The sequence below is a fragment of the Eleutherodactylus coqui genome, chromosome 5 (genome assembly GCF_035609145.1).
Source record: "Eleutherodactylus coqui strain aEleCoq1 chromosome 5, aEleCoq1.hap1, whole genome shotgun sequence".
Lineage (NCBI taxonomy): Eukaryota > Metazoa > Chordata > Amphibia > Anura > Eleutherodactylidae > Eleutherodactylus > Eleutherodactylus coqui.
In genome coordinates this window covers 68,904,162-68,929,854 of record NC_089841.1, presented here as the reverse complement: position 1 = coordinate 68,929,854, position 25,693 = coordinate 68,904,162, and the positions used below count along the sequence as shown (strand labels likewise).

Sequence of the window (25,693 nt, the reverse complement as noted above, 5' to 3'; positions counted from 1 at the left end):
TACCTGTAACAGCTGTATATGAATATTCATTATTCCATAACTACACTACTACTCAATAATAGTCCAAATCAATTTTTTGTCCTGTTGCAGGAAAAAATACTGCATAGTGACCATTCAGATAAATGGACATCCATCAAAAGCATGCCTGGCTCACTGGAGGGTCCCAAGTGGGGTACCCCTCTATGAATTCTATATATTTAAGGTGACAGGTAGATAGCGGTTGTCCTTATGAGATAACCACTTTAATGTGAAATGCAGTTCTCAAACATTGCAATCTTCCTTTCTTTTCACAGCCATGGATTGCTCACCTGATTCCATTTATTCTCATTGGGTTTTCCTTCATTCCAATTATTATTATTGCACAATTATACAATTATGATCGGTCACACAATCCATTTGTACGACAATGCAATCCTATTATACAATTATTACTATATTATACCAGTGGTTCAGGAGTCCCCTATATACAACTCTGCAGATGTTGGCAGCTCTACAGACTTTTGTGCACTTCTGAGAGGTCACATCTAGAACTTGGCACTGTGCCAAGAGCAAAGACTACTCGAAAAAAAAAGTCAAACTAGCAGAGTAAACTTTTAAATATAGCAAATGGTGTTGAGCCAGACTGAATGGTGAAAATAACAAATCCTATTTAATATCGCCTAGAGATATGTCTTTTTTTATTTTATTGCTGAACTATAGGTATGATAAGGCCCCCACTAGTGCACAATAGAGGATAGTGCAGAAGTAGTTATATCATTTTTATTACAAAACTAGTTCAATTACCTAAATTGCAACACATGGAAATTATAATTTAAAATTCAGAAAGTACATCTGATGTTTGTTTTTGACATAATGATCAACCATCGCACCCTCAAGATCGGTGCAACCTTGGAGATAAGTCACATGAACACATGCATCCCTACACATTTGAACTGGAATGTTATTGAATTCCTCAGTGAGAGCCAGCTTCAATTCATTGACTGTTGAAATTGGAAGCGTGTACGCTTTATGTAATTACAACGACGAGTGCTGTGGACTGATGTGGCCAAGTTCCATGTGTCCGAAGGCGGTACCAGACACAACTGTCTTTATTGGTGATCAGAAAACCCTGAAATGACAATTATCCTGGTGTGGTGCTCTGGGCAGGAATTTTGCATCAGGGATTGATGGGCCCATTCTCCTTTTTTTTTTTTTTTTTGAGGGATCTGGGACAGGAAATAGTTACTTGGATCTGCTTCACCACTGTTTATCCGATCACCCAGGACTGGGATATTTTCAACAACATCTGGTGGCCGCGGGATGGGGCCCCAGCTTATTATTCACTCTGTGTTTGTGACTGGTTAGATGAGACGTTTCCAGAATGTTGGATAGGCAGATGTGGGCCAGTAGACTGGCCAGCTCGCTCCACAGATCTTACACCACCTGACTTTATCCTATTGGGAAATGTTAAGAATAAAGTTTACACACATCCCATTTCAACAGTCAATGAATTGAAGCTTGCTATCAATGAGGAATTCAATAACATTCCAGTTCAAATATGTAGGACGCATGTGATCATGTGACTTATCGTCTCCAAGCTTGCATCGATCTTGAAAGGGTTCTGTCAGCTAAAATAAATAAATACTTACCTATTCCTCACCCTGTCAGTCTTCTTACTGCATCCCGGATGATTTTTCTGTCTTCTGCAGTCCCCCTGGAATCACGTCACCTCCAGACAGCTGGATCCTCTTCTTACTGTGACATTATGTCCATTCTCGTCATTCTGATTCCTGCAGGTCAGTGAAGGTTACGTCACTAGTGATGTAGCGCTCACTGCCTACCAGGGAATGCCGACTCCAAGGCCGTGCTATTGCTGAGACTGCGCATGCGCGTTGTCTTGTGGCAATAGTATATGAACACTTGCGGCAAGACAGCGCACATGCACAATTTCAGCAATTGCCCGGCATTCCCTGCTAGGTAGTAAACGCTACGTCAATAGTGACATAACGCACAGTGACGCACCGTAAGGAGACTGACGAGAATGGACGTTCCAAAACAGGAACAAGAGGAGCCGTCTGGCTTGTGGTAATGTTACCCGAGAGATTGGAGGAGCCAGGAGAATATTAGTGAGAAGAAGATGCAGTAAGAAGACTGACAGGGAAGGAATAGGTAAGTATTGTTTTTTTTCTAATGACAAAGCCCCTTCAAGGCTGCGATGGTTGATCATTATGTCAAAAATAGACATTGGATGTCCTTTCTGAATGTTTCATTTTAATTTGCATTTGTTACAATATAGGTTACTGACTGGTTTTGTACTTGCATTACATTAAGGCCTCTCTCACACAGGTGCCAGCAATATAGCCAAGAGAAAATCGCAGTGATGGTGCATCTGTGTTCTGTGCAATATCGCTGCGTTTTCTGACAGTGATATCACAATTATGTGTTGCTACAAAGTCGTGTGACCTTGTAGCGCTCTTTTGCTGTGATTTACAGGTGGTCTTGATATATAAGCCCTGCCTCGATCATAAGCCCTGTCTGCAATTTTAAAAAACACAATGTATCACGTAACAGGCAATGTCTGCCCAGTCAATGGCTGTGATTGGCTGAGCCGCGGCACTCGAGAACCAATCACTGCAGCGCTTGCTGAACCAATCAAAGCTAGTGCTTCCTGGAAGCAGAGTTTTTGAATCTCTGACCAGGAAGCGCTGACTGAAAACTACAAGCAAGTGCCGGAGCTGCAGAGGGGAAGTGCGCTGGAGTGGACAGCGCCTGATAGGTGATGTAGTATTTTGGGGTTTTTTTAACCCCTTAATGACGTGGCCCCTTTTTCTTTTTCCATTTTCGTTTTTTCCTCCCCCCCTTCAAAAAATTTGTAACTCCTTTATTTATCCATCGGCGTCGCTGTATGAGGGCTTGTTTTTGGCGGGACGAGTTGTATTTTTCAATGGTGCTATTTAAAGTACCATATAATGAATTGAAAAACTTTAAAAAAATTCTAAGTGGAGTAAAATGAAAAAAAAAACGACATTTCGCCATCTTTTAGTCCGTCTTGTTTCTACGGCGCACAAACGGCAACAAAAGCGACATGCTAACTTTATTCTATGGGTCGGTACGAATACTACGATACCAAACTTGTATAGGTTTTTTTCTTAATATACTACTCTTGCCAACTGGAGGTACAGTATAGTTCCATATATTCTGCTCAGGTTATCCTCTTGAATTCCTTCTTCTGTGTCAATTCAGCATACTGTGAAATATGCTTTAATAGAGAGGTGGTACAGCTCCGACTTCTGGGATGCCCACAGAGCATAAAATGAATACCCTGCAATATCATAGTTAACATAGGTATGAGCAGGTGTAGTATAGCCGGGCAAAGAAGGCTCTTGGATGAGCAGTATAGCTTATTTAAAAGAGGTTTTCCAGGAAGAATACTATTGATGATCTATCATCAGAATAGGTCATTAATAGTTGATTGGCTGGGGTCCGTCACTCGGGGTTTTGACCAATCAGCTAATCTGTGCTCCAACCTCTGAAGTGTGCAGCGCTTGTAATTGCAAGTGCGACTCTCATTTAAATCAACGCGAGCCGTGTCGGCAGTTACAAGCGTCGGCCAGTACACAGGGGTCAAAGCAGAGACTTCCGCTGCTTCCACTCCAACTTCTATGTAATTGTGGTGTTGTCAGCGGGCGCACAGTCAGCTGATCGGTCAGGGTCCTGAGCAACGGATCCCAGCCGATCAAGTATTGTTGACCTATCCCGAGGATAGGTCATCAATAGTGTTCTCTCTGAAAACCCCTTTAAGCTTTTGGGATGGGTTACAAAGTTATATCTCTGCTTACTATACAATCTGTAAGTGCAGTAATTGTGCACCCACTGTTGTATGTGCCACCATAGTTGTGTCATGACATCTGTACATCTACCTGTTGCAGAAACGTTGTCTGGATAAATTTATATCTATGGATGTGATTATTGTATAATTCTGAACTTAAGCAGAGTTGAGTAACTAAAGTTGTAGTGCAGTCAGGGACCAAGTGAGAAAATAGGTGCATCATGATGTGCAGCTCAGAGCAGTCCTATGGATGTGTCCATCACTCAACTGTTGTCTGGGCCTAAGATAAGAACCTCCATCACATCAGGAATCGCCAGATTTTCTTTTTGGATTCAAAGAGAAGTGATTACAGGAAGGACTACAGGTCCATTCTCCATTATCATCTCTTTTCATACTGTAAGAAATTAAAATTCATTCCTGCTGCAGAGCGCCAAGCTCCTACTGGTGGCAGTGCCAGTGAGGAGCATCCTCAGCTTATTCATCACTGGGAGCATACGATGGGCATAAGTGGGCAAAGATCACTCTACATGATTTATGGATCCAGGACATTTCATCTTTTGTTCCTGTCATTATCACCTGCTTTTCTTTCGGGGGGGGGGGGGGGGGGTGCAGAAGCTGGAAGGTTCAGTTATACTGTACCATAAAGGGAATATTTCATGCATTTCATTTTAGTTTCATGTAATATTAAATACTCTTGTATAAAACAAAAAAGTAATATGGAGATGATACCTTTATACCCCAGTAACATTTCAGTAGTATCAGTTGCGACAGGCCCCAGTAACATTTCAGTTCCAGCAGTGCAGACAGACCCCAGTAACATTTCATTGGCAGCAGTAGGACAGACCCCAGTAACATTTCAGTAGCAACAGTATAGACAGACCCCTGTAACATTTACGTAGAAGCAGTATAGGGAGAGCCCAGTATTTGTAACATTTCAGTAGTGGCAGTACAGACAGGCCCCAGTAACATTTCCGTAGAAGCAGTATGGGCAAAGCAGCAGATTAACATTTCTGTTGCAGCAGTATTGGGAGAGCACAGTATTTGTAACATTTCAGTACTTGCAGTATAGACAGACCCCAGTAACATTTACGTTGAAGCAGTATAGGGAGAGCCCAGTTTTACTTACATTTCAGTAGTAGCAGTACAGACAGACCCCAGTAACATTTCCGTAGAAGCAGTATAGGGAGAGCCCAGTATTTGTAACATTTCAGTAGTAGCAGTATAGACAGACCCCAGTAACATTTACGTAGAAGCAGTATAGGTAGAGCCCAGTATTAGTTACATTTCAGTAGTAGCAGTATAGACAGGCCCCAGTAACATTTCCGTAGAAGCAGTATAGGCAAAGCAGCAGATTAACATTTCCGTTGCAGGAGGATAGGGAGAGGACAGTATTTGTAACATTTCAGTACTTGCAGTATAGGCAGGCCCGTAACATTTACGTAGAAGCAGTATAGGGAGAGCCCAGTATTTGTAACATTTCAGTAGTAGTAGTATAGACAGGTTCCAGTATCATTTCCGTAGAAGCAGTATGGGCAGAGCCCAGTATTAGTTACTTTTCAGTAGTAGCAGTATAGACAGGCCCCAGTAACATTTCCGTGGAAGCAGTATGGGCAGAGCCCAGTATTAGTAACATTACAGTAGTAACTATATACACAAACCAAGGTAACATTTCTGTTGCAGAAGTATAGTCAGACCCCTCTAGCATTACTGTGGCAGAAGTATAGGTAGGCAGAACAGAGTTACATTTCTGTAACAAAAGTGTAGGCCAACCCCAGACACATTGGTGTACCATGAGTGTAGGCGAAGCCCATAAAAATTACTTGGATTACATTGCAGGCGAGGGCCCAAAAAATTGGTGTACCGACAGTACAAATGTACCCCAGAAAAATTGCCCATGCCCAACCCAGAGGGCAGGTGAAACCCATTAATCGCTTAGCTTACTGTGGCTTAATATGTAACTAGGCCTGGAGGCAGCCCAGTTAAAATAAAAATTGGTTCAGGTGGAAGTTTCAATGCTTTAATGAGAATTGAAACGTATAATTATTGTTTACAAAAGTTATATGAGCCTTTTGGGCCACAGAAAAATTCCCCGTTTGGGGTGATTACGTGAGGTTTCAGGAGGAGGAGCAGGAGGAGGAGAACGAATATCATACACAGATTGACAAAGGTAAAGGTCCCCATTTTTTAAGGTGATAGAGAACAATGCTTGCATCCGCGGTTGCAGCGAAAAAAATCTTTGGGTACCGCTGGTGGAGAAGAGAAGTCTGGGGAAATCCAGGCTTTGTTCATCTTTATGAGTGTAAGCCTGTCGGCACTGTCAGTTGACAGGCGGGTACGCTTATCCGTGATGATTCCCCCAGCTGCACTAAACACCCTCTCTGACAAGACACTAGCCGCAGGGCAAGCCAGCACCTCCAGGGCATACAGCGCGAGTTTGTGACACGTGTCCAGCTTTGACACCCAGTAGTTGTACGGAGCAGAGGCGTCACGGAGGACAGTAGTACGATCGTCTGCGTACTCCCTCACCATCTTTTTACAGTGCTCCCTCCGACTCAACCTTGACTGGGGAGTGGTGACAGTCTTGCTGGGGAGCCATAAAGCTGACAAAGGCCTTGGAGAGTGTTCCCCTGCCTGCGCTGAACATGCTGCCTGATCTCCGCGCCTCCCCTTCTCCTTGGCCCTCGGAACTGCGCCTTCTGCCACTAGCGCTGTTGGATGGGAAGTTTACCATCAGTTTGTCCACCAGGGGCCGGTGGTATTGCATCACTCTCGAACCCCTTTCCTCTTCGGGAATGAGAGTGGAAAGGTTCTCCTTATACCGTGGGTCGAGCAGTGTGTACACCCAGTAATCCGTAGTGGCCAGAATGCGTCTAACGCGAGGGTCACGAGAAAGGCATCCTAGCATGAAGTCAGCCATGTGTGCCAGGGTACCTGTACGCAACACATGGCTGTCTTCACTAGGAAGATCACTTTGAGGATGATCCTCCTTCTCCTCCACAGGCCATACATGCTGAATGGATGAGAGGCAAGCAGCATGGGTACCCTCTGCAGTGGGCCCAGCTGTCTCTTCCCCCTCCTCAGGCTCCTCCCCCTCCTCCTCCTCAACGCGCTGAGATATAGACATGAGGGTGCTCTGACTATCCAGCGACATACTGTCTTCCCCTGCCTCCGTTTCCGACTGCAAAGCGTCAGCCTTTATGCTTTGCAGGAAACTTCTCAACAGGCATAGCAGGGGAATGGTGACGCTAATGATTGCAGCATCGCCGCTCACCATCTGGGTAGACTCCTCAAAGTTTCCAAGGACCTGGCAGATATCTGCCATCCAGGCCCACTCCTCGGTAAAGAATTGAGGAGGCTGACTCCCACTACGCTGCCCATGTTGAAGCTGGTATTCCACTATAGCTCTACGCTGCTCATACAGCCGGGACATGTGAAGCGTAGAGTTCCACCGTGTGGGCACGTCGCAAAGCAGTCGGTGCACTGGCAGATTAAACCGATGTTGCAGGGTGCGTAGGGTGGCAGCGTCCGTGTTGAACTTGCTGAAATGTGCGCTGACCTGACGCACCTTGCCGAGCAGGTCTGACAAGTGTGGGTAGCCTTTCAGAAACCGCTGAACCACCAAATTAAAGACGTGGGCCAGGCATGGCACGTGCGTGAGGCTGCTGAGCTGCAGAACCGCCACCAGGTTACGGCCGTTGTCACATATGACCATGCCCGATTGGAGGCTCAGCGGCGAAAGCCAGCGGTTGGTCTACTCTGTCAGACCATGCAACAGTTCGTGGGCCATGTGCCTCTTCTCTCCTAAGCTGAGTAGTTTCAGCACGGCCTGCTGATGCTTGCCCACCGCTGTGCTGCCGCGCGACACCGACTGCTGGCGACGTGCTGCTGCTGACACATCTGGATTGCGAGGCAGAGGTTGCGGAGGAGGAGGAAGGTTTAGTGGAGGTGGCATACACCGCCGCAGATACCACCACCGATCTGGGGCCCGCAATTCTAGGGGTGGGTAGGACGTGAGCGGTCCCAGGCTCTGACTCGGTCCCAGCCTCCACTAAATTCACCCAATGTGCCATCAGGGAGATATAGTGGCCCTGCCCGCCTGTGCTTGTCCACGTGTCCGTTGTTAAGTGGACCTTGCCAGTAACCGCGTTGGTGAGGGCGCGTACAATGTTGCGTGAGACATGGTCGTGTAGGGCTGGGACGGCACAACGTGAAAAATAGTGGCGACTCGGGACAGAGTAGCGCGGAGCCGCCGCCGCCATCATGTTTTGGAAAGCCTCAGTTTCCACAAGCCTGTAGGTGAGCATCTCCAGGCTGATCAATTTGGCTCTGTGGACATTTAAAGCTTGAGCGTGCGGGGCGGCGTATTTGCGCTTTCGCTCCAATGATACTCTTAGCGACAGCTGGATGCTGCGCTGAGAGACATTGCTGGATGGGGCCGAGGACAGCGGAGGTGAGGGTGTGGGTCCAGGCCAGGAGAAGCTCGTGCCTGTGTCGTGAGAGGTGGGTTGGATCTCAGTGGCAGATAGGGGCCCAGGGGGAGAGGCAGTGGCGCAACCCGGAGGTGGTGAACGGCCTTCGTCCCACCTTGTGGGGTGCTTGGTCATCATATGCCTGCGCATGCTGGTGGTGGTGAGACTGGTGGTGGTGGCTCCACGGCTGATCTTGGCGCGACAAAGGTTGCACACCACTGTTCGTCGGTCATCCACGGTCTTAGTGAAAAACTCCCACACCTTTTGAGCACCTTGGCCTCTGCACGGTGGCTTGGCACGAGGGGGTGCTTTGGGAAACAGTTGGTGGATTATTCGCTCTGGCCCTGCCTCTACCCCTGGCCACGCCACTGCCTCTTCCAACCTGTCCTGCAGCTACAATTGCCTCTCCCTCTGAAGACCTGTCCTCAGTTGGCTTATCACACTAGGTGGGGTCAGTCACCTCATCGTCCAGCGGCTCTTCCTCCGAATCCTCTGTGCGCTCCTCCCTCGGAATTACTGCCCTTACTACTGCCTCACTGATAGACAACTGTGTCTCATCGTCATCGTCCTTCTCACCCACTGAAAGCTCTTGAGACAGGTTCCGGAAGTCCCCAGCCTCATCCCCTGGACCCCGGGAACTTTCCAAAGGTTGGGCATCGGTCACGACAAACTCCTCCGGTGGGAGAGGAACCATTGTTGCCCAATCTGGGCAGGGGCCCGAGAATAGTGCCTGGGAGTCTGCCTGCTCCCCAGAATGTGTCATTTCATGGAGTGAGGAGGCTGGGAGGAAGGAGGAGCAGCAGCCAGAGGATTCAGAGTTGCAGCAGTGGACAGCGTAGGACCGGCTCACTCTGCTCGTTTTTTAATAAAGGTCTACGACGTGGACCCAAAAATTGTGATATGAAGCTGGGGACCCCAGAAACTTTCCTCTCTCCTACTCCCGCAGCAGCCGGCTGTGATTCACCTGGACCAGGAACTCGGCCTATACCCACACCCTCACTTGGAACTCCGCGTCCTCGCCCGCGTCCATGTCCTCTAGCCCTACCCCTACCCCTCAGCATGGTGGATTACGAATAGAGCAGACACACAGCAGTGTAAAAAATGTTTGAATTCTTATTGGCGTGCAGTTGGAGTGAGACAGCGCTTATGTAACGCAAACTGTAGCCAGGAAAAAAATTATTCAGAAGACTGCAAGCACGCCTAGCTGTGCAATATGCAATACTGATACTCCTGAGCTCACACCAGCCACGCAGTGAAATGCAGAGAGTAAGGATTTTCCTTTTTTATTTTTTGGTAATTTTAGTGCAATGCAATGCAGGCTAGATTGCGCCAATGTGAGTTTCCCTGTATGGGGGTCTGTCACCGTGCGTGTAGTTTACAGCAAACACACAGCGGTGTAAAAAATTTTGGAATTCTTATTGGCCTGCAGTTGGAGTGAGACAGCGCAAACTGCAGCCAGGAAAAAAATTATTCGGAAGACTGCAAGCACGCCTAGCTGTGCAATAATGAGGTACTACAACTACCAGCATCCACGGAGTTAAATGCAGACCGTCACAGCCCTAAACAGGTGCTTTTTTGGGGTTCTTCAAGACAGGATTCCACACTATCACTGTACCTGCCTCACCAATACTTCCCCTATACTCTGTAGAATTGGCTGCAGACTGAGAGCGCAATAGCCTGCAGAGCCCAAGATGAATGAAAAAATTTGGTGCAAAGCTGCTCCTAGCAGCAACAACTGAAATTCACACGGTAAGATGTGGCCCTAAGAAGCACCGTTGGGGCTCTTGTACACTACCCACTGTCCCTGCCTGACCAATACTGCCCCTATACTACGTAGTACAGACTGCAGCCTGAGAACGCTATAGCTGTAATGGGGCTGCACACTCGATATAAAAAAAATATATATATTGTGCAAAACTGCTCCCAGCACCCACAGCAGTAGTGTACTAGGTGAGCTGTGGCCCTAAGAAGGACCGTTGTGGTTCTTGCAGATGCTAACACTCTCCCTATATCAGCAGCAGCACTGTCCCTAATCTCTGCCAGTGTGTGTCTAAGGCGAGCAGCGGGCGGCGCCACTCACTGCAGGGCGGTGGGATAGGGCTGGAACATCACAGGAGGAAGTTGTAATGCCTTCCCTGCATGTCTATTGTCCAGAAAATGGCGCTAACATTTCAGGGAAGTAAATGGAATTGAGTCGAGTTCCGCGTGGTGCTCGTCTCGAGTAACGAGCATCTCGAACACCCTAATACTCGAACGAGCATCAAGCTCGGACGAGTATGCTCGCTCATCTCTAATGTTTACACAAGCCAATCAGTGTTTGATTCTTATACCTGCATAAACTGAATGGCAAATGAATTTTCATTCATTGTTAAGTCACTGACAGTGTTTACACTGACTGATTATTGTTCACTTTTCCACAATCCAGCGATAAAATGGATTAATTGTTCTGGGTAAAAAGGCCCCCGATGTCTGGACAGTCATATCGTTTGAATTTCTAATATCCAGCTTATCGCTGATCCGGAGAAGTTAAAGGGTCCTTAGAGTGTACAGGAAGTGATGGAGCATAGATCCTCCCCAAATATTCAGTAGTGACAGGGAAGCTGCAGAGCCTTATCTGGGGGTAATATTGTTACTATCCTGCCTTCTCTACTCTTCCATCAGTACAATTGAGCTGTCATTAGCTCAGCGCTCTTTACTAAGAAAGAAATTTCACAGTTCATACAGAAAAGCTGAGAAGTGAACTACAGACAATAGGAAATTGCTTTAGTGGCCAGTGTGATAACTGCAGTAGTGCAAGATTTCTTTATGTAGATAAATCTATAAAAACATGACTGTATTAACAAATTAATTTATAATGAAAACCTGACGCAAATAAGATTTCATTTTCTGAAGACAGATTCCCTTCAGAGGACATTTTCTTTTTTGCAGTAACTTATAACACTTCATATTAGTAAGACACTCTACCAATATCCTGAACAGCAGAGCTGCATTCTCATTGATATTTTCCCTGCACAGTGCCACTTATGACCAGCTGTTGTGTAGAGCAGGGGTCCCAAACCACCAGTCCGCGGACCAGGGACGGGCCGTTAGGTGTTCAGCACCAGTCCGCGGTGCCGCCGGGAACTTTTCTTCTCAACACAAGGCGACACCGCTCACCACTGAAGCGATTACCAGTGGGGGCGCCGCAGCTTCGCGCTGGTTATCGCGCTGATCCCGGTATATAGGTTGGGGGGGTGCTTATTACTAGCGGGGGCTATTTATTTCTGGGGGGGGCTGCTTACTACTGGGGGGGACTGCCTATTACTGAGGGGGCTACTTACTACTGGGGGGCGCCGCAGCTCCGCACTGGTAATCGCGCTGAACCCGGCGCACACTGACGTCAGTGTGCAGCCAGGATCCTCCTCCCCGAGTCCCTTTTTCATTAGTTCCGCAGGAGATGACTCGGGGAGAAAGCGTGTCGGGCTACACACTGACATCAGGGCAAGCAGAGAGAGAGCAACGCTGACAGCAGGAAGGAGGTAAGTATATGGGTTGGGGGGGTGCTTTTTACTAGGGGGGGCTGTTTATTTCTGGGGGGGCTGCTTACTACTGGTGGGGACTGCCTATTACTGAGGGGTGGGGGCTGCCTGTTACTGGGGAGGCTGCTTATTACTGGGGTGGGGGGCTGCTTATTACTGGGGAGGTGCTGCTTACTGCTGGGGGGCTGCTTATTACTGGAGGGGGCTGCTTATTACTGGGGGGGGGGGCTGCCTATTACTGGTGGCGGGGCCTGCTTATTACTGGTGAGGGGCCTGCTTATTACTGGGGGTGGGGGCTACTAATTACAGGGGGAGGGGCTGCTAATTACTGGGGGGCTGGTTATTAGTGGGGGGTGCGTATTACTGGGGGGGCTGTCTATTACTGGGGGGGAGATGAATTATATGCTGCCCTATGTGTGTGCTGGGGGGGAGATGAATTATATGCTGCCCTATGTGTGTGCTTGGGGGGGGGAGATAAATTATATGCTGCCCTATGTGTGTGCTGGGGGGGCTGAGATAAATTATATGCTGCCCTATGTGTGTGCTGGGGGGGCTGAGATAAATTATATGCTGCCCTATGTGTGTGCTGGGGGGGGAGATAAGTTATATGCTGCCCTATGTGTGTGCTGGGGGGGAGATAAATTATATGCTGCCCTATGTGTGTGCTGCCAGGCGGGGGGATATATTATACTGCCCTATGTGTACTGCCAGGACATTCAAAATCAGGGGTCCCCAACCACCGGGGCCGGGCTGTTAGGTGTTTAGCGCCGGTCCGCGGCACTGCCAGGAACTTTTCTTCTCAACACAACGCCCGCGGGCCGAATCCGGCCCGCTGCCTCGTGTTATGTGGCCCGCGGTGTGCCGACGCCGCTCACCACTGAAGCGATCACCAGCGGGGGCGCCGCAGCTCCCCGCTGGTGATCGCGCTGACCCCGGCACACACTGACGTCAGTGTGCAGCCAGGATCCTCCTCCCTGAGTCCCCTTTTCATTAGTTCCGCAAGAGAGGACTCGGGGAGGAAGCGTTCTGGGCTACACACTGACGTCAGGGCAAGCAGAGAGAGAGCAACGCTGACAGCAGGGAGGAGGTAAGTATATGGGTTGGGGGGGGTGCTTATTACTAGCGGGGGCTATTTATTTCTTGGGGGGGCTGCTTACTACTGGGGGGGGCTGCCTATTACTGAGGGGGCTGCTTACTACTGGGGGGGGGCTGCTTATTACTGGGGGGCTGCCTATTACTGAGGGGTGGGGGCTGCCTGTTACTGGGGGGGCTGCTAATTACTGGGGGGGGGCTGGTTATTACTGGGGGGGTGCTTATTACTGGGGGAGCCTGTCTATTACTGGGGGGAGAGATGAATTATATGCTGCCCTATGTGTGTGCTGGGGGGGTGAGATAAATTATATGCTGCCCTATTTGTGTGCTGGAGGGGGAGATAAATTATATGCTGCCCTATGTGTGTGCTGGGGGGGGGAGATAAATGAAATGCTGCCCTATGTGTGTGCTGGGGGGCGGGGGAGATAAATTATATGCTGCCCTATTAAATAAGTATGCACTAAACTCCAACCCCCCTCATAACCCCGCCCCATATAACCAAAGCCCCACCCATGTCCCTCCCAACCCTGCCGAGCCTGGTAAAAAAGGTCTTGCTTGAAGCCGGTTCCTGGTGCCAAAAAGGTTGGGGACCACTGGTGTAGAGCACTACAATAGGGCACTATTCTAGTCAATTGGGCTGAGCCCTTCAGTAATTTACATCTGTGTATTGTGTCGGGCACTAGAACTCAGATGCTGCCATTCACTTAAAGGGGTGTTACGGTTAGTGGAGGAAAGTACAAGTTTTCACCCATTTACTGGATGCGTGAAAACTGGTAGATCAGTCGAGGTCCAACATCTGAGACCCCCACCGATCCTGAAGACAGGTGACCCATATCCTCCCTATTTTGCAATGCAGGATCCCTTCCTTCTATTTCATTAATATATCAGCCACTGTTTGTGCGTGCATGGTAGTGGCACCATTCAGTTCAATGAGGAAGACAGTTGTGCAAATATCAAACTTTTACTAAATACCCTGTGGGCCTGATTTGTCAAAAAAAAAAGAGAAAAACTGTTGTTGTTGGCCATAGTAACCGATCCCAGTACAGATGTAATTATTGCAGAGCAATTTATAAAAAGAAAGCTGCGCTGTGATTGGTTGCTATAGGCAATAAAGACAGTTTTTATGTTAGACAGTTTTGATAAATGAGGCCCACTGTTTGTGCAGTTTGCTCCATAGTAAGGCTCACTACTTAAACATTGCATAACATTTGTGAATAAAGTCCGAAACATTAAATATTATAAAACACGGGGGCCCAGCATTCACTTCAGAACAGTCCTGTCTACACTCCTTTTTTGCCCAAAAGGACACACCTTTCACCACTCATCAACCCCAGAAATGACGCTTGAACTGGATACCGCAGTTTTTAACTGAAATGGCCTTACCACCCATCTGGGATCAACTCAGTCTTTTTCTTCACACAGAGATTGGCAAAGCTGTGGAGTCAGACGCCAACATTTATTGGTCCCCGTTCTCTCAAGGACAGGAGGTCATTGACCAAAGCTCCCTCAGCTCTTCTGCCCTACTCTCTGCTCAAGATTTACTCAGTTCAGGATCAGTCTTCCCTTTTATCAGATGGCCCACTCTCTCTGGTTTGATTCAGCTGAATTTCTCCTCAGCTGGTTCTCTTTCAGCACCTGTCATCTCTCCCCGCTTACACACACAGATCCTGAATGGATCCCCCCATTAGCTGTCCTCTGCTTATACACACACACAGATCCTGGCTGGATCAACCCATTAGCTCTCCTCTTCTTACAAGCACAGATCCTGACTGGCTCTTCCTATTAGCCCTCTTCCACTTACACACACAGATCCTTACTGTCTCTCTCCATTAGCTCTCTTCTGCCTACACACTGGTCCTGACTGGCTCTTCCCATTAGCCCTCCTCTGCCTACACACAGATCCTGACTGGCTCTTCCCATTGGCCCTCCTCTGCCTACACACAGATCCTGACTGGCTCTTCCCATTGGCCCTCCTCTGCCTACACACAGATCCTGACTGGCTCTTCGCATTAGCCCTCCTCTGCCTACACACAGATCCTGACTGGCTCTTCCCATTAGCCCTCCTCTGCCTACACACAGATCCTGACTAGCTCTTCCCATTAGCCCTCCTCTGCCTACACACAGATCCTCACTGGCTCTTCCCATTAGCCCTCCGCTGCCAACACACAGATCCTGACTGACTCTTCCCATTGGCCCTCCTCTGCCTACACACAGATCCTTACTGGCTCTTCCTATTAGCCCTCCTCTGCCTACACACATATCCTGACTGGCTCTTCCCATTAGCCCTCCTCCACTTACACACACAAATCCTGACTGTCTCTCTCCATTAGCTCTCCTTTGCCTACACACATATCCTGACTGTCTCTCCCTATTAGCTGTCCTCCGCTTACACACATGGACTCTGACTTGCTTCTTCTGCTTTCGGTTTTGCACATAGGAGCACTTATCACTCTCTTATTTGCTCTGTGTCTCATTTTGGTTTCACTTCCACATCACAGCAACTTGTCTCTCTATGGCAGCAACCAGGTCCTCGAGAGGGCCTCCCAGTGTAGCGACCGAGACGCAGGGCACAACACTAAGGAGATGGCAGGAGTAGTATTTAGGGATGTCACGGTGGCTCTACCAACTCCTCCCTTGAGGGGCCCGTGTGACCCTTTGCCAAGGCCCTAACAGCCCCCTTCAGGCCAACACTGGTGGTGAGATTTATCTCTATACGGGGTTGTCACAGGTGATGTCAGACACACACACGGGTAAATCTTAGAACACACAGTTGCTGGGAATGGGCAGCAACCGGAACTTTACTTGAAGCTTTACCAACAAGCTGCCTGTAAATTCACCTGTTGGAAAGTACACGCCAGTGCAGGAAACAGTTGAGGCCAGGGAGGAGAACACAGGATAATATCAGGCCCACAGTCCAAGTTATCTGTACAGCACCGCTCCTGGACAGCAGAACACTCCAGAGGAGGAAAAAGAGATACTCCACTGAACACTCATACCTTTCTTCTAGACACTGCATGGCAGACTTCACTTATTTATGCCTTAGGGAGATGAGGTCTTGGGGAAAAAAGTCGATAGCTCTCTTCTATTCTTCACCACATGTAGGTTGAAGGTACCTACAGGTGGCTGGCACTCCCTCTCACAACAAGAACCCAAGAAGCACTCAGAAGAAGAACCTGAAGAACTCTCTCTTGCACACCTTGTAAGCACATATATCACCCAACGTCATGTGACAAGACAAAATTGTTACATTTCCAGATATTCGTAAACAGTAATCTCTTGCTCACTGCAGCTGTGCAATACACATAACTAGTGACAGGACAATCTGCGCAGTGCATCCACAGTGAAAACATGACATGTGAGACAAATACAAGACAGTTATGGAGGGGCTAGATACATAGACTTCAGGCCACTACACCAGCACTTAAACGATCTTGGTCTCTGGATTCCGGTTAGCTGGTTCTCTTTCGTGATCATCTCCCACTTTCTGTAGCTTTCTACAGGCAGATCCTGCATGGATCTTCGTCTTCATGTATACATGCTGGCCACTAAATGTTTCTTCTGTCTCAACTTGTCTCTGTTCACAAGAGCTCTTTTCTTGTCTCTGTTCTGTATTCGGCCCTTTTAGGCTGCCTGTCCATGGGCATTCTTACATTGTATTACTAACGGCTATAATCCGTTAGACATAATAGCTTTGCTATGGAAAGCGCAGCCCTCTGTCCATGAACAGAAAATCATAGCGATTCTCCACTCACAGGATTCAAATCGCAGCATGCCGCGATTTGCCGCAATTCTCCGCTGTGAGTCTATCTGTCAGATAGGCTCACTGCAGAGAACTGACAGCTCTCCCCCCTCATCGCCCGCAGCAGAATATCGCTAGCGATATTTCACAACGGCCGTGGACAGGGGGCCTAACTCTCAGTCACGAAGCTGCCCTCTTCTTCTTTGATCTCTTCTGGACCTCACTCTCTCTTTCAGCAACACAAAGGAGCGCCCTCCTTCAATTTGCTCACTGTGTGTCACATCAACACTTCATCTGCACAGCGCCCGCTGCACAGACCTTTACACGTCCCCCTTAACTGGCAGGCTTCTGATTACTCTGCCCCCGATTCTTTTGCCATTTTAGTCAGTCATCCCATATAGGTATTACATGTGGATTTCAGAGATGCTATCTCCTAAATAATAACATCTATGTGGAACATTTGGAAGGGACCGATGTGAAGAAAAAAAAACCACATGATCTATTTTTTCTTTTTTTTCCTTCTTACTTTTCAGAAGGCTTCGCAGACGGTTCAATGAGGAATTATACTTCTCTGGGTGCGTAAGTTCTGTTTATTTGAACTATGTTATTATCATCACATAAACTGTTGAAGAAAAGTGTGCTAGTATATAGATGGGTGCCGTTTTGGCTCGCACTGGGGAGTTTAGGCTGGTTTTAGGTGTTATTTTTGCAGTTGTTTTGCTGTGTATTTTGGGGAAAACTTTAGTTTCCCATCCAACAATATACTATTCTGCGTGCCCCATGTGAAAATATTATAAAATACTGTATGACACAGCTTAAAGGGGTTTCTCAGGACTGAAACATTACTAATATTCTATAAAGCTTACCTGTAACAGCTGTATATGAATATTCATTATTCCATAACTACCCTACTACTCAATAATAGTCCAAACCAATTTTTTGTCCTGTTGCAGGAAAAAATACTGCATAGTGACCATTCAGATAAATGGACATCCATCAAAAGCATGCCCGGCTCACTAGAGGGTCCCAAGTGGGGTACCCCCTCTATGAATTCTATATATTTAGGGTGACAGGTAGATAGCGGTTGTCCTTATGAGATAACCACTTTAATGTGAAATGCAGTTCTCAAACATTGCAATCTGCTTTTCTTTTCACAGCTCTGGATTGCTTACCTGTAGGTAGGTATGATTCCATTTATCCTCATTGGGTTTTCCTTCATTCCAATTATTATTATTGCACAATTATACAATTATGATCGGTCACACAATCCATTTGTACGACAATGCAATCCTATTATACAATTATTACTATATTATACCTGTGGTTCAGGAGTCCCCTATATACAACTCTGCAGATGTTGGCAGCTCTACAGAGTTTTGTGCACTTCTGAGAGGTCACTTCTAGACCTTGGCACTGTGCCAAGAGCAAAGACTACTCGAAAAAAAGTCAAACTAGCAGAGTAAACTTTTAAATATAGCAAATGGTGTTGAGCCAGACTGAATGGTGAAAGTAACAAATCCTATTTAATATCGCCTAGAGATATGTCTTTTTTATTTTAATACTGAACTATAGTTATGATAAGGCCCCCACTAGTGCACAATAGAGGATAGTGCAGAAGTAGTTATATCATTTTTATTACAAAACTAGTTCAATTACCTAAATTGCAACACATGGAAATTATAATTTAAAATTCAGAAAGTACATCTAATGTTTGTTTTTGACATAATGATCAACCATCGCACCCTCAAGATCGGTGCAACCTTGGAGATAAGTCATATGAACACATGTATCCCTACACATTTGAACTGGGATGTTATTGAGAACCAGCTTCAATTCATTGACTGTTGAAATTGGAAGCGTGTACGCTTTATGTAATTACAACGACGAGTGCTGTGGACTGATGTGGCCAAGTTCCATGTGTTCGAAGGCGGTACCAGACACAACTGTCTTTATTGGTGATCAGAAAACCCTGAAATGACAATTATCCTGGTGTGGTGGTCTGGGCAGGAATTTTGCATCCGGGATTGATGGGCCCATTCTTCTTCTTTTTTGTTGAGGGATCTGTGACAAGAAATAGTTACTTGGATCTGCTTCACCACACTGTTTATCCTATCAGCCAGGACTGGGATATTTTCAACAGCATGTGGTGGCCGCGGGATGGGGCCCCCGCTTATTATTCACTCTGTGTTCCTGACTGGTTAGATGAGATGTTTCCAGAATGTTGGATAGGCATATGTGGGCCAGTGGACTGTCCAGCTCGCTCCACAGATCTTACACCACCTGACTTTTTCCTATTGGGAAATGTTAAGGATAAAGTTTACACACATCCCATTTCAACAGTCAATGAATTGAAGCTGGCTCTCACTGAGGAATTCAATAACATTCCAGTTCAAATATGTAGGACGCATGTTATCATGTGACTTATTGTCTCCAAGCTTGCATCGATCTTGAAAGGGTTCTGTCAGCTAAAATAAATCAATACTTACCTATTCCTCACCCAGTCAGTCTTCTTACTGCATCTTCTCCCGGACGATTTTTTTTTCCCTGTCTTCTGCAGTCCCCCCGGAATCACGTCACCTCCAGACGGCTGGATCCTCTTCTTCCTGTGACATTATGTCCATTCTCGTCATTCTGATTCCTGCAGGTCAGTGAAGGTTACGTCACTAGTGACGTAGCGCTCACTGCCTACCAGGGAATGCCGACTCCTAGGCCGTGCTATTGCTGAGAGTGCGCATGCGCGTTGTCTTGTGGCAATAGTATATGAACACTTGCGGCAAGACAGCGCACATGCACAATTTCAGCAATTGCTCGGCATTCCCTGCTAGGTAGTAAACGCTACGTCAATAGTGACATAGCATACAGTGACGCGCCGTAAGGAGACTGACGAGAATGGACGTTCCAAAACAGGAACAAGAGGAGCCGCCTGGCTTGTGGTAATGTTACCCGAGAAATTGGAGGAGCCAGGAGAATATCGGTGAGGAGAAGATGCAGTTAGAAGACTGACGGGGAAGGAATAGGTAAGTATTGATTTTTTTCTAATGACAAAGCCCCTTTAAGGCTGCGATGGTTGATCATTATGTCAAAAATAGACATTGGATGTCCTTTCTGAATGTTTCATTTTAATTTGCATTCTTTACAATTTAGGTTACTGACTGGTTTTGTACTTGCATTACATTAAGGCCTCTCTCACACAGGCGCCAGCAATATAGCCAAGAGAAAATCGCAGTGATGGTGCATCCGTGTTCTGTGCGATATCGCTGCGTTTTCTGACGGCGATATCACAATTATGTGTTGCTACAAAGTCGCGTGACCTTGTAGCGCTCTTTTGCTGTGATTTACAGGTGGTCTTGATATATAAGCCCTACCTCGATCATAAGCCCTGGCTGCAATTTTAAAAAACACAATGTATCACGTAACAGGCAATGTCTGCTCAGTCAATAACTGTGATTGGCTGAGCCGCGGCACTCGAGAACCAATCACTGCAGCGCCTGATGAACCAATCAAAGCTAGTGCTTCCTGGAAGCAGAGTTTTTCAATCTCTGACCAGGAAGCGCTGACTGAAAGCTACAAGCAAGTGCTGGAGCTGCAGAGGGGAAGTGCGCTGGAGTGGACAGCGCCTAATTGATGATATAGTATTTTGGGGGGGTTTTTAACCCCTTAATGACGCGGCCCCTTTTTCTTTTTCCATTTTCGTTTTTTCCTCCCCCCCTTCAAAAAATTCGTAACTCCTTTATTTACCATCAACGTCGCTGTATGAAGGCTTGTTTTTTGAGCGACGAGTTGTATTTTTCAATGGTGCTATTTAAAGTACCATATAATGTACTGAAAAACTTTTTAAAAATTCTAAGTGGAGTAAAATAAAAAAAAAAACGACATTTTGCCATCTTTTAGTGTGCCTTGTTTCTACGGCGCACAAACGGCAACAAAAGCAACATAACTTTATTCTATGGGTCCGTACAATTGCTACGATACCAAACTTGTATAGGTTTTTTCTTACTATACTACTCTTTTTTTTTCAAAGACATTTAATTTTTTTCAATTATTTTCTGCGGTCATTTTGTGCGCGCAATAACCTTTTTATTTTTCCGTCGACGTAGTTGAGCAAGGGCTCATTTTTTGCGGGAGTTCCTCTAGTTTCCGATAACATCAATTTGGAGTACATACGACTTTTTGATCGCTTTTATTGTGCTTTTTCTGGGAGACAGGGTAAGTAAAAAAGTGCATTTCTGGCGTACTTTACCTTTTTTTTTTCGGACGACTTTCACCGTGCAGGAAAAATAATGTGCTACTTTGATAGATTGGACTTTTATGGATGCGGCGATACCAAATACATATTTTTATTTTATTATTTAGATTTTTTAAATAATAGATATGGCAAAAGGGGGGTGATTTAAACGTTTATAACTTTTTTTTTTTTTTTTTTTTTTTAACAATTAAAAAAACTTTATTGATTTTTTTTTTTACTTTACTTTGAAGTCCCTCTGGGGGACTTTAACATGCGATGCTTTGATTGCTCCTGCAGTATGACGTAATGCTATAGCATTACGTCATACTGCAATTTAACAGGCAGTCTATCAAGCCCCCCTACGGGGATGGCTTGATATGCAGTCTGGTAAGGCAGCCCTGGGGCCTTTCATTAGGCCCCCGGCTGCCATGACACCTGCACAGCTCCCCTGATCTCACCACGGGGTGGGGGGGGGCATGCGGGACCCAACAGCGGCATTTAAATGGCTAATAGCCGCGAACGGCCGATCGTGGCTATTGCAGCTGACGTCCGCACTGTATGAAGAGAGGTTGCCACGCAACCTCTCTTCATACATACTCCGCCGCTCCATGACGTAGCGGTACGTCATGGAGAGGGAACGGATTAAAGGCAGATAGGGCTTACTTTAGGGACAAACAGTAAAATCTGTACTGTAAAATTTGCTTTGCACCGCACGAAAACATTTTGTCGCCCATGTAAAAGCTGGCTAAAAATGATATAACTGCTTCTGCTCCACCCTGTAGTTCATATGCTGTACATAGTGTATTTAACTCCCCTCTACATCGTAGTAGCTAAGCTCTGAGGGAGATCTCTTTACATGCTTTCTGACTGTTTCCAATAGCAATCAGAATTGTGACTGCAGCTCTGGAGTATAATAAAAGCTATAACTCGGATTCAGTACCAGATAAGTAATATAATGTATTTACAAAGGGACACAATGTTACCTGTAGATTACCTCTATATGTAAAGTGTGAGTGCAGGTTATTGATAGTTCAGAAATCTTCACCACATAATTCTTATTACTTTAAGTCTAATGTTATTAACTGTATTCTCCTGTGTTTTACTTGTGGTGAATGTATAGATACAGCTGCCGTTGCGGAAACCTCAACTTTTGTCAGATTAATTTCCCTTCAAAATGCTGACGGTTCCTGGAATCTCAACCCTGAATTCTCCTCTATCCTGGGTATATCTCAGCAGGACATCAGTAACAAGAATCCAGATCAGGTATGATTGATGTTGTATGGAAATAATTAATCAGTGTCTAATACGTTCTGCAACCTTCAATTATACTTTCCGTTTTAGCCCCTTGGCAACATCTACCATCCATGTACGGTGGATGTGCACAGGGTTTATATGGAGTGAGCCTGGGAGCTGATCCCGCTCCATACACTGAGAGTCTTGGCCATCTGACTGATAATGTCCAGTGGAACAGCTGTGATTGGAGATAATTTCAATTGTAGCCATTACCATTTAGAGTCCTCATTCATTGTTTAGTTTCTGTATGCAGAAAACTGAATGATGGATTGGCACATGTAAACAGGCAGTCAGTCGTTCATTTATAAACGACTGCCTGTTTACTGTGAATGGGGGCGGGCGGGCTCTGCCTTCATTCAATAGCAATGATCATTTCTGTGTAAATACATAGGAATGCTCATCACTGGGACGACCTGTTGGGCATCATCACCCGACAGGTTGTCTTGTGTAAAAGGGACCTAGGTGAGCCCCCTTTTCTATATCTGTTATCACCATAATTACAGGGGACCTATTGTCTTCAAAATCTTGCAGCAAGTTGTAAGCATTACTTGAGCGATAAGATTTCAACTTCAGATGTGTTTCTCATAATTTCCTGTACCTTCCTTGGATCACAGATAGTTTTTTCTTGTGTCCTCCAATCTAATGACCTGCAATGTACCTGAAATAATATATATTCCTATTTATACTTTCCTCATTAGAATATGGAATCATCAGTGTGGGCGACAGTCCTGGCGCTGATCTGGCTCCACGCATCTTGTCTAGACCAGAAAGAGGAATGGGAATTACTGGAGTATAAGGCCATGTCCTGGCTTAAGGCCAAAGCAGGTAAGTTCCTGATTAGTGTTGAGCAAAATTTTCAAAAGTTTGATTCAGTCCGTTTGTCAACATATGACAGAATGTTTTAGATATTCTGTACTAGTTTTAGGTGTATCGGTGAAGTTCCAGTACAGTTCAACTAATTTTAAGCTTACTAAACTGTCTACAAACCATAAGACTCCTCCCACTCCATCATAATAACAGTGGCTCAGTGGTTAGCACATTTGTATTGTAGCACTAGGGTCCTACTCGTAGGTTCAAATCTGACTGACGGCATAAAGCTAGGAGGGATGGCTAACACTGGAGAAGAGAGAGAAGATTCAAAAAAATCTAGATAAGCTTGAACAGTAAGTGACAACTAACAGGATGGTATTTAACAAAGAGAAATACTACACCTAGGCAAGAAGAATGAAAAAAAAAACAGAATGGGAGGAATTGAGCTAAGCAGCAGCACATGTAGGTATACTAATAAATTACAGACTGAACTTGAGTCAACCGTGTGATGCAGTAGCAAAAAGAGGCAAACCTGATTGTGGGAATAAACACATAGAGTTTAGATCACATGAGGTAAGTATTCCCCTCTACTCTTCCTAAGACCTGGGTCACGTGAGCGTAATTTAATTGCATATTGGATGCCCAAATGTACATGCGCATAATACGCATTTAATAGAGTCAATGAAAGTACATTCACACATTTGTGTATATTCGTTGCGTATAAAATGTGCTTAAAAAGGAATGCAGCATGTTCTATTTTACCGCCTATTATATACAATAGAACCCTATTGTTCTTTATGGTGTGTACGAAAACGCTGTAATACACAATTACATTGCATATGTACGGCGTTTTTATGCATGCCGTTAGGAGACAGGAGTTAAAAGTAAAAAAGGGAACCAGGAAGCCAGTGCATGACAGCATGCATGAGATACGTTGTCATGCGCCTTCATATGTGATCACAAACACATGTTTATGCATCCGGTAGAAAATATGATGGTAATTTCCTTGTTATTGGCAGGATCGTTTTTTCTCTACTGTTCCATAGATGCAAAGGGGGAAGAGATTTATCAACATTACTGTTTGCAAAGTTACTTAATATTATATGTTAGATGTATAGGAACTACAGATGAGTGAATCTTTGAGTATTTTCTGGACACAATTTTGCAGAAGGGAGATATTTCATATTGCCAAGCTGTATTTGCTCCATGTAAGACCAGGGAAACCAAAATATTAATCCATACTTCAACATTTCAACTTAGATTACCTTACATGTGATAAATATGGCTCCATAATACACTGTTCTTCTTGTAGTGAAGGCCCTTGAGGTCCTTGCTTTGATCAGTCAGTTGTGAGATATCTAATATTATTTGTGTCTCACAGGGAACGTCTCCTATTTTTGCAGGTTCCTCTCTGGATCAGTTTGTCAGAGCTGGGAATGAGCTGCTGAAATCATCTGTGGATCCTAAAGTGTTTGGCCTGTGAGAGGAAGAATAAAGATGGCAGGAGGCTTCTCCTCCTAAATCCTGGAATATTGCCCCCCTCCAGAATGTCGCTGCTTCTCATCTTTGTTCTGAAATAATTTGGTCTAATAAGATCTCTGTGCCTTATTACTTTTCATATAGGATATGTAAGCGTAACCTAGCAGCTGTTTGTGCATATTATCCCCTAGGATTAACAAAATTCACTTGACTTTTGCACATTATCCCTCAGGGTCAATATAGTTCACTTAAAAGACTGGTCAAAAGCAGAACAGGTTGGCTAGAACTTGCTTGTAAGGGGAATGTGGAATGAACTAATATATGAAATGTCATAAAAGACCTTCACTGTGATTTGAAACAAAATCCTGGAAAAAATGCTGAGCTGGATAATGGTTATCTCTACTTTGCATTCCTCTATATAAACTGTACAACAATAAACATGCTTCCGAAGAGCTTAGAAGCATCACTTGAGTGTTTCTTACTGTGTTCTTATCCGATGCATCACATAATCAATTAGGCATACCTGATTGGTAAGGCTATGATACCCTTTTAGCATAACCTAAATTGAATGAATATTCCAACATTCTTGATGGAGAACATCTGGAATGTTCTAAGAACTGTCAAGATCTCTGGACGGTAGGCACCAGACAAACTAAAAACCGCAGTATGACCCTTGTTTCTTAGACATGTTTTTTTCTGCTGTCTTGAGAAAAGTACAATCCTCTGTTTCTATTCCACTTGCTAAACTATCAATCAGTATATTCAGTGTACTTTGTGTGAATAAATAGACAATGTCCGGACTGTGTTTGTAGTGTTTGTTTGTCACACAAGCCAGACCAAAAGAATCTTAACGTTTTATATACAATGGTCCAAAATTTCCAGAATTAGAGGCTAAGGAATTATCTGCAAAGTCTCAGTTAGATTAGTGTCGTTTTGGGAAAGACTGTATTGCCCATCTGGGATGGGCAATCGAAGAACTGTCCTGGGGACAGAGAAATGACTGCATGGTCACGAGTAATAACTCTGGTAAAGGGAAAAGGCGGGTATGCCCAAAACTGTCTGTCTTGATGTTGAGGGAAAAAAGGTTTAAAAGCGAATGTGAAGGCTGGATAACTGATCATGGATTCACTTTGTATAGGAGTCCCTGTTTAGAAAGATGTGAGATTGTAGTCAGAGCATGTAGAAATTAAAAAATAAAATGGTCAAATCATTTATACACTTAGGAGTGCCTGCATATAGAGTGCATTCCGGAGAAATTCT

General features: G+C 45.5%; 1 protein-coding gene across 1 annotated transcript in view; it reads left to right on the top strand.

Annotated features, from left to right (window-relative positions):
• Window positions 1-25,233, top strand: part of LOC136627523 (von Willebrand factor A domain-containing protein 5A-like) — a 176,455-nt gene extending 151,222 nt beyond the window's left edge. The window contains exons 21-25 of the mRNA XM_066602705.1: window positions 17,160-17,201; window positions 17,784-17,804; window positions 21,969-22,114; window positions 22,843-22,969; window positions 24,358-25,233. Coding sequence (XP_066458802.1) covers window positions 17,160-17,201; window positions 17,784-17,804; window positions 21,969-22,114; window positions 22,843-22,969; window positions 24,358-24,437 — 416 coding nt within the window. The 3' untranslated portion in view covers window positions 24,438-25,233. The remainder of the gene's footprint in view (window positions 1-17,159; window positions 17,202-17,783; window positions 17,805-21,968; window positions 22,115-22,842; window positions 22,970-24,357) is intronic.
• The last annotated feature ends 460 nt before the right edge of the window (window positions 25,234-25,693 follow it).